Source organism: Siniperca chuatsi, linkage group LG22 (assembly GCF_020085105.1).
Source record: "Siniperca chuatsi isolate FFG_IHB_CAS linkage group LG22, ASM2008510v1, whole genome shotgun sequence".
Lineage (NCBI taxonomy): Eukaryota > Metazoa > Chordata > Actinopteri > Centrarchiformes > Sinipercidae > Siniperca > Siniperca chuatsi.
Genome location: NC_058063.1, coordinates 24200512 through 24215511, shown reverse-complemented (window position 1 = coordinate 24215511; position 15000 = coordinate 24200512). Strand labels below are relative to the sequence as shown.

At 49.9% G+C, this 15000-nt stretch overlaps 1 protein-coding gene across 2 annotated transcripts in view; it reads left to right on the top strand.

The window, feature by feature from the left end:
- The window catches only part of ephb4b (eph receptor B4b), a 31466-nt gene that overhangs the window by 129 nt on the left and 16337 nt on the right, over positions 1–15000 (top strand). For both annotated transcript variants that reach the window (XM_044183840.1, XM_044183839.1), the window contains exons 1-6: positions 1–829; positions 9774–9844; positions 9938–10080; positions 10909–11272; positions 11536–11698; positions 14810–14965. The exon at positions 1–829 is cut by the window's left edge. In XM_044183840.1, the coding sequence (XP_044039775.1) occupies positions 715–829; positions 9774–9844; positions 9938–10080; positions 10909–11272; positions 11536–11698; positions 14810–14965 (1012 nt within the window). In that variant the 5' untranslated portion in view covers positions 1–714. The remainder of the gene's footprint in view (positions 830–9773; positions 9845–9937; positions 10081–10908; positions 11273–11535; positions 11699–14809; positions 14966–15000) is intronic.

Here is a 15000-nt window from a genome sequence, read left to right as displayed (position 1 = left end):
GGATCCCCGGGACCGGAGCAGAGACCGGAGCAGAGACCGGAGCTGGGACTGCAGGGACCTGCGTGCGTGTTTTATCTCTCTTTATTGTCCCTGTGCCTGTGTGTGTGTGTGTGTGTGTGTGTGTGTGTGTGTGTGCGCCTGTGTGTGTGCGCGCGCCCGTGTGTCGGGAAGCCCCCCTCCACCCTCCCCACCGACCCCTCTCCGCTCACCAGTCCGCCTCTCAGAGCTCCTGTCCCGGCCTCGCACACGGCCGCGCCCCGCTCTTCTCTCTCGGAGGACAAAGTGGAAGCAGGAGACCAGGTGGCGGAGCGAAGGGAGGAAGGAGGTCCGAGAAGAGGAGCGGAGTCTCGGGGAAACCTCGGAGGAGCTGAAGGACTCCAGCTTTTCTTTAGTTTTTCCACTTTTTCCTCTTTTTGAACTTTTTCTGCTCCAGTTTGAGGCGTCCATCTTGAAACGTTTCTCCTCCGCGTGAAGGATTTCGGCTCCTTCGTCTAACGGAGAATTAATCAGTTAATCAATACTCCGAACAAAGAGTCACTTTGTGGACTTTAAAGGAAACCTTTGGGCTCCAATGAGGCGCGCGCGGCCGGCTGAGAGCGAGCCCAGCTGACGGTCAGTGATCAGGGATCGATAGGTCTGATCGGCTCCTGAGTGAGGCGGGGACTGAGCAGGGTTCGGGTCTGATCGGGTCTGGATTTGGTTGTTCCAGAGGGGATGGATGGTCTGCGGGGTCTGCGGGCCCCTGTGGCCCCGGGACGGGCCTCCTCCTGCGGGCTGCCGCTGCTCCTCCTCCCGCTGCTCCTGCTGACCCGCTGCGGGGCCGACGAAGGTAAGGAGACACGTTTGTCCTAAACCTGCTGCCGTACTGATCGATACTGCTCAGGACACATCAGAGCGGAATCGATTAGTTGATCAACAGATTGATTAGTGTGTTGTTCAGTCTGAGACTCTGGAACCAGAACAACGTAGGAAGTGTTTTCCAGGTTTTTTGAATGGAGTCTGGTGTAAATGCAAACTAAAATATTAAGTATATATACATATATATATATATATATATATATATATATATATATATATATATATATATACAGCTGTGGGTCTGTGGAGGGTCTTTAACTCTGCAGGTGGAGAACATCTCTGAAGGTTCCTCACAGAACCACATCATAGTGTCACGTTCTCACCTGAGGATCCATTTAGTTTCTCTCTCTTTTATCTAAAGTTCAAGTGTTGAAACAAAATGTTCATTAATCGACTGACAGAAAATGAATCTCCTGATATCTTGATAATTGATTAATCGTTTTAGTCTTTTATTAAACAGAAACCCAACGAACATTTGGTTCCAGGTTCTCCGGTGAGAGAGGAGTCAGGTGTTCTGCTGTTTCACTTCGGTTCTAAGAAAGTTCTACTGACTTTCTCACTGATTTGTGACATTTTGTACCAAAGTAAGTTGACTGGTTCTCTGAGGCGACGTTCTGCATCAACGTTCTGTCACTAGAGAACAGATGAGGAACTCGATGCACATAGAGGAATAAATGTTCCACACTGAGCCTGAAGGAGCAGAGTGGTTCTCTGCAGAACTCTGTGCTTCAGTGCGTTCTGCTGCGCTAACCGTGTGCTGATCATGAAGTCTCTGATTGGTCAGAAAAGGTTCACTCTGTCAATAAGAAGCAGCATCACTGCTGACAGAAGTATCCACGGCCTAGCTTAGCTTAGCATAAAGACTGGAAACAGGAGAAACAGCTAGCTTAGCTTAGCATAAAGACTGGAAACAGGGGGCAGCTAGCTTAGCTTAGCATAAAGACTGGAAACAGGGGAAACAGCTAGCTTAGCTTAGCATAAAGACTGGAAACGGGGGGCAGCTAGCTTAGCTTAGCATAAAGACTGGAAACGGGGGGCAGCTAGCTTAGCTTAGCATAAAGACTGGTAAAAAGAGAAACAGCTAGCTTAGCTTAGCATAAAGACTGGAAACAGGGGAAACAGCTAGCTTAGCTTAGCATAAAGACTGGAAACAGGGGAAACAACTAGCTTAGCTTAGCATAAAGACTGGAAACGGGGGCAGCTAGCTTAGCTTAGCATAAAGACTCGTAAAAAGAGAAACAGCTAGCTTATCTTAGCATAAAGACTGGAAACAGGGGGGCAGCTAGCTTATCTTAGCATAAAAACTAGAAACAGGGGGAACAGCTAGCTTATCTTAGCATAAAGACTGGAAACAGGGGGAACAGCTAACTTATCTTAGCATAAAGACTGGAAACAGGGGGAACAGCTAGCTTAGCTTAGCATAAAGACTGGAAACAGGGTTATGAAACAGACATGTTTTGCCTGGTTAGTTTAAAGTGAACAGAAACTGACGTGTTTAATGTTTTAGAACTTGAAGTATTTATTGTTTATAGATTAGTTGATTCATCTATTGATTATCGGTGAACAGTTTAGTGTGTAAGATATTCACTTTATACGTTTTAAAGCAGCAAATCCTCACAACTCCGGCCAGAGGCCGATCACACGTTCTGATTGATTGATGACTTATTATCAAAACTATCTGATTAATCAGCTGATCGTTTCGGCTCTACGTGTTTGATGTTAGTCAGGAAGCGTTAGTGTTTTGTTCTTCAGGTCGTCTGCTGCCTCATTTTAAAAACGCAGAGAAAGTAAAACATTTCACCCGAACTGAAGGAGACGCAAACAGAAACATCAGTGATTAACTTTGTCCTCACAAAGATAGAAACACACGCAGAGTCAGTAGTGACTGTTTGACCACTGATAGCCGGCGTTGACTAGCCGGGCCGGTTAATCAGCAGCAGAGGGGCGCTGACGCACTGATAGTCCTGGATCCCAGTGCTGCAGCGTAGCTGAGCTCATGTCCCGGAGTGCAAACCTTTGCCTTCTAAGATGTGACGGTCCTCAGTTTGATATGAATATAATATGGGCAGAGTTTAGCAGCTCATGGTTATATTATATTAAACTACAGAAAGCAGCAGCGCGTCTCTCTCTGCGCACATAAACACACCTGAGGGACAGCAGGTGAAGCATGTTGTGAGCCGTGGACACAGCTGTGTGCGGAGCGATGAGGAGGCTGGAGCCTTCCTCACATGACGCCGACAGAAACGTCATGAGCTTTTAATGGCGTCCTCTTCTTCTGCGCTGCTTTAACGGCGGCGGCTGGAGGATCAGCTCCACCAGCCGACACGTTCTCGCAGCAGCAGCGGGCGGAGACGAGCGGCGAGACGGGTGAAACCTGACCGCGGGTGTGTCTCCGTGTCGTGTCTTCTGTCCTCCCGTCTTTGCCGCTCAGAGCCGGCCTCGCTCTCTTCCTGTAAATCCCTTTAAAGACGCCGGCTCTGGTTTCTGACTGGGAGAGGATTTACATGTTAAGTGCAGGTTGGCTAATCTGTTGATTGGCCCTTTGGAGGCTTAACTCACACACACAAATCTCTGGCTTTCTACACTTGTGAGGACCCCCTTCAGAAGCTGAAAAAGTTCGCCCTCCCCACCTTCCCCACCTCCCCCCCCCCCCCCTCCCCTCCTCCTCCCTCCCACCCTCCCCTCCCCACCACGTGAACAAATTGAACTCCTATCAGTCATTAACAAGATCCGGGGCGCCACAAATGTAACTGGAGCCCAGTTGAATCCGAGTGAAATCAAATAAATGACTCGGGTCAGAACGATGGCATCAGCAGTGTCACTGCGTCAATCATGTTCATCCAACTTAGTTCCTATATTCCCCCCCGCAGCGGCTCTGTGGGGGGCCCGCCCCACGGTTTGAGAACCAGTGCCCTAGCCCCTACCCCAAACCTAAACCTGATTCTAACCTGAGCCTCAAAACCACGTCTGAACCTTTGAAGAGTCCTTTGAACTAGTGAGGACGGCCAGCATGTCCTCACAATGCAGGAGTGTCCTCACAGTGCAGGAGTGTCCTCACAGTGCAGGAGCGTCCTCACAGTGCAGGAGCGTCCTCACAGTGCAGGAGCGTCCTCACAGTGCAGGAGCGTCCTCACAGTGCAGGAGTGTCCTCACAGTGCAGGAGCGTCCTCACAGTGCAGGAGCGTCCTCACAGTGCAGGAGCGTCCTCACAGTGCAGGAGCGTCCTCACAGTGCAGGAGCGTCCTCACAGTGCAGGAGTGTCCTCACAGTGCAAGAGTGTCCTCACAGTGCAGGAGCGTCCTCACAGTGCAGGAGTGTCCTCACTACGATGGTTTAAAACTGAAATAGGTCCTCACAGAGATAGATGTATAACTACACACACACACACTAGTGTTGATAGTTTTCAGAATAAGAGAAGACATATGGAGAGACATATGAGTTTGTGAGGATTTTCAAAATAAAATACCACCCACTGTGCTGTTTTAATGTTGCTAGCTAGGCTAGGCTAGGCTAGGCGTTCTTCAGGGCAGTTTGCAGTAAAGTGGGTCCTTAGGGCCCTGAAAGTGTTCTGTTCCACCAGTTAGTCCCAGTCAGACCAGTCTGCGCCTCTCGTGTTCTGCAGAGGCATCGTGTTTGAGTCCCTTCGAAAGGTAAATCCCTGATGGAGGTTTAACATCACTTCCTGCTGTTCTTCAACAGAATCCTCAAAGACGCGACAGTTTTCTGTGAAGAAGATCTTTCATTTGTTTCTCAGCCGGGACTCTGCGGCAACAAAGCAGGTGGCTGGCGGCTACCTGAACAGGACACTCGAGGGACAAATGCTCTTCATGTTGTTGTAAGGTTGAAATAACGTCCCTTAATCATCAAGTACTGCATTTCTAAATGTTGAGCTGTTATTTCCGCGCTAAAAGAAAAGCAGACAGGTAGTTTGGTGACTGCTCGCTCAGTCAGTCAGGTGCGCCCGGGAACCTGAACACCTGAGTGGCAGATTTTCACTCGACTCACAAAACGTCCGCGACGCATGTAAGCTAGCATAATATGTTGTTGTTATTCACGCTTTAACACTGCGTGGTTACGGATCAACATTTCTACGCACGTTCGGCTCATCTGTGCGCTGTTTTAGCTCGTGAAGCTCGCAGCACGACACGTGACAGCAGCCACATCTGTGAAGGTCGCCTTCCGACCCGCGGAGCCCGGGGTCCCGCTGCAGCTCATCCCAGCCTCACACATCGAAAAGATACAGGTGAACGCCACTTTCTGAGCTGCGTGTCGTGTTTCACTTTTCAGCTGCCGATCTAATGTCAGTCTGTTGTCATAGAAACAAAACCGGCCTGCGTTTCTCTGCCAGAATAAAAACGCTGGTCTGTACGGACTCAAGGCCCAACGGGATTAAAGCTTCACGCGCCCTCGGGAAAAGGCGCGTGTTGAAAGATCGATCTCGGGCTTTATGAATCGTATCGGATAGTTCGCCCTAAATACAACACCTGTGCAGAACCTGGGACCGGCTTTAACCCACGGGAGCTCCAGCATCTGTGGAAGGAAGAGCCCGACGCACCGAACCGTCGCATAAAGTCAGCGCTTATCACACTGACGCACCTGACGCACCTGAACCGTCAGCGATGACGACCAACTGCATCATGGGACAAAAACAGGCGCCGGTCTCGGTAATCCTCAGGACGCTGCCGACGCTTTGTAGGGGAACTACTTTCTCTCTGTGACGGTTCGCTGCTTCAGAAAGAAGAGTTGCCAAATAATCAGGTTTATTAGGAGCAAGTTACACACACAGACACAGACACACACACACACACACACACACACACACACACACACACACACACACACACACACACACACACACACACACGCACGCACTATAAACAGTGTATCTGGTGATAAGACTGCTGGACGAGGACATGGAAATTACCATGACAACACTGGCGGGATGTTTATACAAGACACTCGCCCTGAGTGTGTGTGTGTGCAGTTTACAGGGTCTAAATGCATCTAAACCACACACACACACACACTCACGCACACACACACTCGCTGGGATATAATTGGCTCAGGCTGTGATGTTGATCAGTAACGTGTGCGTGTAAACACTTCATTTCCCTTCATGTCGAGTCTCATTACCTCCTCCTTCCCTCTCGCTGCCCCCCCCGTAAAAGTGTTCACGACCCAAACGAGTCATCAGCTGTGAGTGAAGGTGAACGAGACCAGAACCAGAACCAGAACCAGCGGTGCGGACCGAGGGAAACCAGCTTCAGGTGCTGCAGGAAGGCAGCGTCATGGGTCTGAAGGTTTCTCTCATTCCGACGGGCAAACAAACCTCGTTTCTTCACTTCCTGCTAGGCTTCAATACTCGCTGCCACGCAAGTGTTGGACACCGACACTGACCACATGGCATGACATCACCATGACATCACAGCCCTGCAGCGCGGCAGAGCAGAGAGCAGAGATGTCGAGATGTCCTGATGTCGAGATGTCGTGATGTCGAGATGACGTGATGTCCTGATGACGTGATGTCCTGATGTCGAGATGTCCTGATGTCGTGACGTCCTGACGTCGTGACGTCCTGACGTCCTGACGTCCTGATGTCGAGATGTCCTGATGTCGAGATGTCCTGATGTCGTGACGTCCTGACGTCCTGATGTCGAGATGTCCTGATGTCGAGATGTCGAGATGTCGTGATGTCGAGACGTCCTGATGTCGAGATGTCCTGATGTCGAGATGTCGTGATGTCGAGATGTCCTGATGTTGAGATGTCGTGACGTCCTGATGTCGAGATGTCCTGATGTCGAGATGTCCTGATGTCGAGATGTCCTGATGTCGTGACGTCCTGACGTCCTGATGTCGAGATGTCCTGATGTCGAGATGTCCTGATGTCGTGATGTCGTGATGTCCTGATGTCGAGATGTCCTGATGTCGAGATGTCCTGATGTCCTGATGTCGTGATGTCCTGATGTCGTGATGTCCTGATGTCGAGATGTCCTGATGTCGTGATGTCCTGACGTCGTGACGTCCTGACGTCCTGACGTCCTGATGTCGAGATGTCCTGATGTCGAGATGTCCTGATGTCGTGACGTCCTGACGTCCTGATGTCGAGATGTCCTGATGTCGAGACGTCCTGATGTCGAGATGTCCTGATGTCGAGATGTCGTGATGTCGAGATGTCCTGATGTTGAGATGTCGTGACGTCCTGACGTCCTGATGTCGAGATGTCCTGATGTCGAGATGTCCTGATGTCGAGATGTCCTGATGTCGTGACGTCCTGACGTCCTGATGTCGAGATGTCCTGATGTCGAGATGTCCTGATGTCGAGATGTCGTGATGTCCTGATGTCGAGATGTCCTGATGTCGAGATGTCCTGATGTCGAGATGTCGTGATGTCCTGATGTCGTGATGTCCTGATGTCGTGATGTCCTGATGTCGAGATGTCCTGATGTCGTGATGTCCTGATGTCGAGATGTCCTGATGTCGAGATGTCCTGATGTCGTGATGTCGTGATGTCGTGATGTCCTGATGTCCTGATGTCGTGATGTCCTGATGTCCTGATGTCGTGATGTCCTGATGTCCTGATGTCCTGATGTCGAGATGTCCTGATGTCGAGATGTCCTGATGTCCTGATGTCGTGATGTCCTGATGTCGAGACGTCCTGATGTCGAGACGTCCTGATGTCGTGATGTCCTGATGTCCTGATGTCGTGATGTCCTGATGTCGAGATGTCCTGATGTCCTGATGTCGAGATGTCCTGATGTCCTGATGTCCTGATGTCCTGATGTCGAGATGTCCTGATGTCGTGATGTCCTGATGTCGTGATGTCCTGATGTCGAGATGTCCTGATGTCGAGATGTCCTGATGTCGTGATGTCCTGATGTCCTGATGTCCTGATGTCGAGATGTCCTGATGTCCTGATGTCCTGATGTCGAGACGTCCTGATGTCGAGATGTCCTGATGTCCTGATGTCGTGATGTCCTGATGTCCTGATGTCGAGATGTCCTGATGTCCTGATGTCGAGATGTCCTGATGTCGAGATGTCGTGATGTCGAGATGTCGTGATGTCGAGATGTCCTGATGTCCTGATGTCCTTCATGTCAGTTACACTTCATCTACTTTAACTGGATTAACGACCTGCAGCGGCGTGAAAAACACACACACCTGTCACACACACACACACACACATCCCATTTCCTCCCAATTGCTTCAGTCACTTCTCATTTTAATTAACCGACAAGGAGAATTAGTCTGTGTGTGTGTGTTCTCTCAGTGTGTGTGTGTTCTCAGTATGTGTGTGTGTGTGTGTGTGTGTTCTCAGTGTGTGTGTGAGTGTGTTTGTGTGTGTGTGTGTGTGTGTGTGTTCTCTGTGTGTGTGTTCTCAGTATGTGTGTTTGTGTGTGTGTGTGTTCTCAGTATGTGTGTGTGTGTGTGTGTGTGTGTGTGTGTGTGTGTGTGTGTGTGTGTGTGTGTGTGTGTGTGTGTGTTTGTGTGTGTGTGTGTGTGTCAGTATGTGTGTGTTTGTGTGTGTGTCTCTGTGTGTGTGTGTGTGTGTCTGTCTCTGTGTGTGTGTGTTCTCTGTGTGTGTGTTCTCAGTATGTGTGTGTGTGTGTTTGTGTGTGTGTGTTTGTGTGTGTGTGTGTGTGTGTGTAATTACAGCGTAGAAAAGGGAAAGCAGCCATTTCATCGTTCCGCTCGGCAGCAGCTGAGGAATGAAGCTCTGTAATTCACTCGCTGTGTTTCTGTGTGAACTACCACACTAACTGCTCTCCGATACATGTTTATACACACACACACACACACATATGTACTGTATGTGTCTGTGTATATATATATATACACACACACATGTATATACATGTGTTTAAACGTTCGGACACTTCCTGTAAATGGAGAACAGCCGTGATGCTTCAGGGTTCCACCTTAAAGACACATTTCAGTAGTTTCGTCCACATGGAGCTCAAATATTCAGAAACTCGTCAAAAGAAAACGCGACGCGCCGCTCGTCTCCGCCCGCTGCTGCTGCGAGAACGTGTCGGCCGGTGGAGCTGATCCTCCAGCCGCCGCCGTTAAAGCAGCGAGGGACGGGTGTGAGAAACGTCTGCATCTTTAGCTTCATCAGTGTGTGCCGGGGCGAAGCCTCCTCATCCCCCCTCCTCTGATTACAGACCATTATTCATGGCTGGTGTTACAGATGTGCGTGTCAGGGTTAAGCCTGGTCTTCCTCACCTGTCCTCCCCTCTGCAGACAGACAGGTCTTCTGTCGACGCGTGTGTGTGTGTGTACAGGAAGTTCAGCGGGAACGTCTCGGTTTAAGAACAAATGTTTAGTTCTGTAACCAGTTTGGTTCCACTGGAAGCATTTTCAAGCTTAAAGACAGAAAACAAGAAACCGTTTGTTCTCCGTCTGAGAGTCAGCTGAGAAGATTTATGTCACTTTCATCTCTGCATTCAGCTTAGTGTGTAGAGGAGCTTTAGGAGGTTCCACGGGTTCTCCAGGAAGTCACTGAGGAGGACTCGGAGGGTCTCTAAGAGGTTCCAGTGGTCCTCGAGGAGGTTTCAAAGTTCTTGGTTTAAAAGGTTCTTGTGGAGGTTTCAAAGGTACTTGAGGAGGTTTCAAAGTTCTTGGTTTAAAAGGTTCTTGTGGAGGTTTCAAAGGTTCTCGAGGTTTCAAAGGTTCTTGTGGAGGTTTAAAAGGTACTTGAGGAGGTTTCAAAGGTTCTTGGTTTCAAAGGTTCTCGAGGTTTCAAATGTTCTTGAGGAGGTTTCAAAGGTTCTTGAGGAGGTTTCAAAGGTTCTTGGTTTCAAAGGTTCTCGAGGTTTCAAAGGTTCTTGGTTTCAAAGGTTCTCGAGGTTTCAAATGTTCTTGAGGAGGTTCCATTCTTGTCCGTGTACCTGTCTCACTGCCTGTCTCTCTCTCAGAGGTGCTGATGAACACCAAGTTGGAAACGTCTGACCTCCGATGGACGAGCCATCCCGCTGACGACCCAGAGGTACACACAATCTGTTAGCTTTCAGCTAACATTTACCATTGATTTCAATGAAGAATGCTAATCCATAATTTCCCTCTCTGTCTGTCTCTGCAGTGGGAGGAAGTGAGCGGATTGGACGACGAGTCGAACAGCGTGCGGACCTATCAGATCTGCACACCGGATAGTCCGTCCGCCCATTGGCTGAGGACGCGCTGGATCCCTCGAAGGGCGGCGACCACCCTCTATGTCGAGATCCGGTTGGTCGATTTGATTCACAGATTTATTGAAACGTTATCGAATCATCACTTTGTCGACTGATACAACTCAAAGAGTTTCAGAACTGAAGAATTAACTAAAAATAATATTTAAAGGGGCGATGTGTAATTTTGGCCACACACACACACATATAGGGGCAGCATTTCCCCTCCTGCCGCCCTCGATGCGACGACACGGCCATCTCATAGTTTACGTTACAGCGTGAGCAGCTCAGTTTTAGCAAGAAAACAGCCACATCAAAACTATGCGTCCACACCGTTCGGTTGTCATTAGTTGCACTAACGAAACGTTTCGGTCTAAACGAAACCAGTTTTATATACCTCCTTTGCCGCCGATCGTGGTTTCTTGCGTGGAGCGGTGGCTGGGATGGCGAAACGGCGCTTGCTTGGCCGTGATTGGCAGCTCTGCTTCTTTGTCCTCTCATGTTGGAGACTGGACTCTCTATCGCCCCTCACGGCTCGAGTGGTACTACAGCACAGGACGGCCCGGGGCTAGCTGGCTAGCATGCTAGTTTCAGTCGATATCTCTGCAACACAATATAATAATAATAATAAAACTTTATTTATAGAGCACTTACGAACAAAGTACGGACTTTGACGTGACGTCAGCTGTTGCTTCTCCCGTCTGTTGATCGGGTTTGTTTATTTTTTGGATGTTTGAAACTACAGTTCGTGCCAAATCGTACACATTTCCCCTTTAAAATGCAAACAGGCTCACCTGAGTTTATGTATTCAGGCTCACCTGCATTTATCACGTTTTCTGTCTGATAAGTTATTGATTGATGACCTGATCAATAATTGTTCCTTCAGGTTCACCATGATGGAGTGTTCCGGTCTGAACCAGCGTCACTGTAAAGAAACCTTCAACCTTTATTACTACCAGTCTGACAGCGACGAGGCCACGCCGACTCACCCGTCCTGGATGGAGAACCCGTACACCAAAGTGTCCACAGTGGCGGCCGACCACCTGCGGCGGCGCGGCGGCGAGAGGCGCTACAACGTAAAACTGCTGCGCCTGGAGCCGCTGCGGGGGGCGGGGCTCTACCTGGCCTTCCACAGCCAGGGCGCCTGCATGGCGCTGCTCTCCGTACGCGTCTTCTACAGGAAGTGCCCGCCCCTCCGCCGCGCCTTCGCCTCCTTCCCCGAAACCATCCCCCACTCACTGGTGGAGCAGGTAACTACGCCATAACCACGGTAACGGCAGGGGTCAGTACCCAGGGTGCCCAAAAAACGTTCAGTCACATGATTTATTTTGAGAAGTGAAGTAAAAACTCCGTCATCACATCAGTTACTGTACGAAGAGGAAGTGATGTCATTTAGTATACAAAATAAAAGCCTATTAAAGTGTTTTAGAGCACTTCTATTATTTACAGGCTTTAATTTTGAAACTCTTCAAACATTTGTGTGTGTGTGTGTGTGTGTGTGTGTGTGCTGCAGGCTCAGGGCGTGTGTGTGGAGAACGCTGTGACTCCGCCTGGGGAGAAGTCGCAGCCTCCCAGCATGCTTTGCGGCGAGGACGGGCAGTGGGTGGGGCAGCCGACATCTAGCTGCGCCTGTCGCCCCGGATACGAGGCGGGCGAGACTGACGTGCGCTGTCGAGGTGAGAGACTTGACAAAATAAAAGCACCGCCTTTTAGACTGACTTGTCCTACAGGACCCGAGACTTGACTTGAACCACCTGAGACCTGAGACCTGAGACCTGAGACTCGTTGAGACTCGTTGAGACTCGTTGAGACTCGAAGTTCCCAGAAGAACGAACAGCTCTGACCATCGTTTATTTTACAAAGTAAAAGCATCTGCAGCGTGAGAGGTGAAGTGTGTTTTTCCACTATCAGCACTTAAAATTCTTTCTGTTCAGACACACACACACACACACACACACACACACACACACACACACACACACACACACACACACACACACACACACACACACACACACTCACACACACACACACACACACACACACACACACACACACACACACACACACACACACACACACACACACACACACACACACACACACACACACACACACACACACACACACACACACACACACACACACACACACACACACACACACACACACACACACACACACACACACACACACACACACACACACACACACACACACACACACACACACACACACACACACACACACACACACACACACACACACACACACACACACACACACACACACACACACACACACACACACACACACACACACACACACACACACACACACACACACACACACACACACACACACACACACACACACACACACACACACACACACACACACACACACACACACACACACACACACACACACACACACACACACACACACACACACACACACACACACACACACTCACACACACACACACACACACACACACACACACACACACACACACACACACACACACACACACACACACACACACACACACACACACACACACACACACACACACACACACACACACACACACACACACACACACACACACACACACACACACACACACACACACACACACACACACACACACACACACACACACTCACACACACACACACACGCGCGCAGTGTAAACAGAGGGCGGAGGTTTACTCGGAGGAGCTGGAGATGATTAGAAGGAGTGTTGACAGTCTGACAGAAGAAGACCTTCAGACCTTCAGACCTGGACCTGGTCTTGTAAATGTTCTGGATGGTAAACGTCAGCGCGGTGCAGTCGGACCTGAAGCGTTTCTACAACAGCTCCAGCTGGAGGACGTCACGTCAGCGTGAAGAGCACAGGATTATAAAATGGATCCGTAAAGGCTGAGAGTCTGCTGTGGGGGTCCAGGTCTGCCAGAGGGATCAGAGTCCTCCCTCCCTGCAGCCGGAGATAAAGCAGCGTCCAGCAGAACATATGACACATGCGAATGAAATGTTGTTGGAGCTGAGTTCGAGTTCCTGAGCGTCATCAGCTCAGCTCGCACTTTTCAAAGAAGCTGCTTCCTGTGGGGGGGCGGCGGCGGGGGGGGCGGCGAGGGGGGGGCTGATGTTTCTGCCATGTATACAGTGTGTGTGTGTGTGGAGCAAAGACACACACACACAAAGCGATTCGTCCTTTGTCCCGGAAAAATGAAAGCTCAGTTTATGGCACACAGGTTTAGCTGTAAGCGGGCCGATCCACGTCAGAGGGACTCTTCAGGACCAGGACTCGGTCTGTGTTCAGAAGTATTTAGATGGAAATAATGCTCGTGAGGAGCAGCTCCCGACTTCTCAGCAGCTAAACTGTTTCACACAAAGCGGCGCGAGGCCGCCACAGGAGACACACGGCCTGGCTGTCCAAGCTTCCTGTTATTCTCTGTGAGGTCAGAGGTCAGCTGACTGCAACCAGGAAGTGTTGCAGCGGGGACACCAGCCGGGGGGTCGCTTCTGTTTCTGGTTCACCCTGCGGGAACACGCACACAGTAACACACACACAGTAACACACACACACAGTAACACACACACACAGTAACACACACACACACACACACAGTAACACACACAGTAACACACACACTCACACAAACACACACACACAGTAACACACACACACACACACACACACACACACACACACACAGTAACACACAGTAACACACACACACAGTAACACACACACACACACACACACACACACTCACACAGTAACACACACACACACACACAGTAACACACACAGTACACACACACACACACACACACAGAGGGGAGGGGGGTTGAAGTAAAAGCCTGGCTGAGTGAAAAGTTCAGAGGTCAACTTCTGCTGCTTAAGCTGCCAGAGTGAGTGTGTGTGTATATGTGTGTGTGTGTGTGTGTGTGTGTGTGAGTGTGAGTATATGTGTGTGTGTGTGTGTGTGTGTGTGTGTGTGTGTGTGTGTGTGTATATGTGTATATGTATGTGCATGTATGTGAGTGTGTGTGTGTGTGTGTGTGTGTGTGTGTGTGTGTGAGTGTGAGTATATGTGTGTGTGTGTGTGTGTGTGTGTGTGTGTGTGTATGTGTGCATGTATGTGAGTGTGTGTGTGTGTGTGTGTGTGTGTGTGTATATGTGTGAATATGTGTGTGTGTGTGTGTGTGTGTGTGTGTGTGTGTGTGTGTGTGTGTGTGTGTGTATATGTGTGTGTGTGTGTGTGTGTGTGTGTGTGTGTATGTGTGCATGTATGTGAGTGTGTGTGTGTGTGTGTGTGTGTGTGTGTATATGTGTGCATGTATGTGAGTGTGTGTGTGTGTGTGTGTGTGTGTGCACTTGCTTGGCAGGAGATGTCGGTGATGACATCATGGCAGCACTTTCCACATCCTGTTGAAGCCAAGGTCACTTCCTGTCTGTGACTGTGTGTGCGGCGGCTGTCCTCCCTCGTCCCTCGCTCTGTGATGTTCCTCATCCTCTGTTCAGAAAACGTTCCTACACTCAGAATAAAACATTCTGTCATCTCGTGTTCGGGCCCACCCGGCGACACGTCGCTCCGTCTCTCAGTACCGGCTCACTTCCTGTCTGCGGCGCTCAGCTGCGAGCCCATTGGTTGCTGCTGAAGACGGGAATCTTTAAAACACAGATCTGTTGTTTCATTTGTTAAAGGTGTGATGGATTTGTGAGGAGCCGTTTGAGATGCTAATGCTAATGCTAACCCTGTCTTTCTCTCCAGCCTGTCCGTCAGGTCAGTTTAAGGCGGGGTCCGGACCTGGTGGGTGTGGCCCGTGTCCATCCAACAGCAACACTATGATCCCAGGCTCCGCCTACTGCCTGTGTCGCCAGGGTTACCATCGAGCTGACTCCGACACGCCGCACGCCGCCTGCACCCGTAAGACTGACTTTCTTTGTTTCGAGATACAAGAG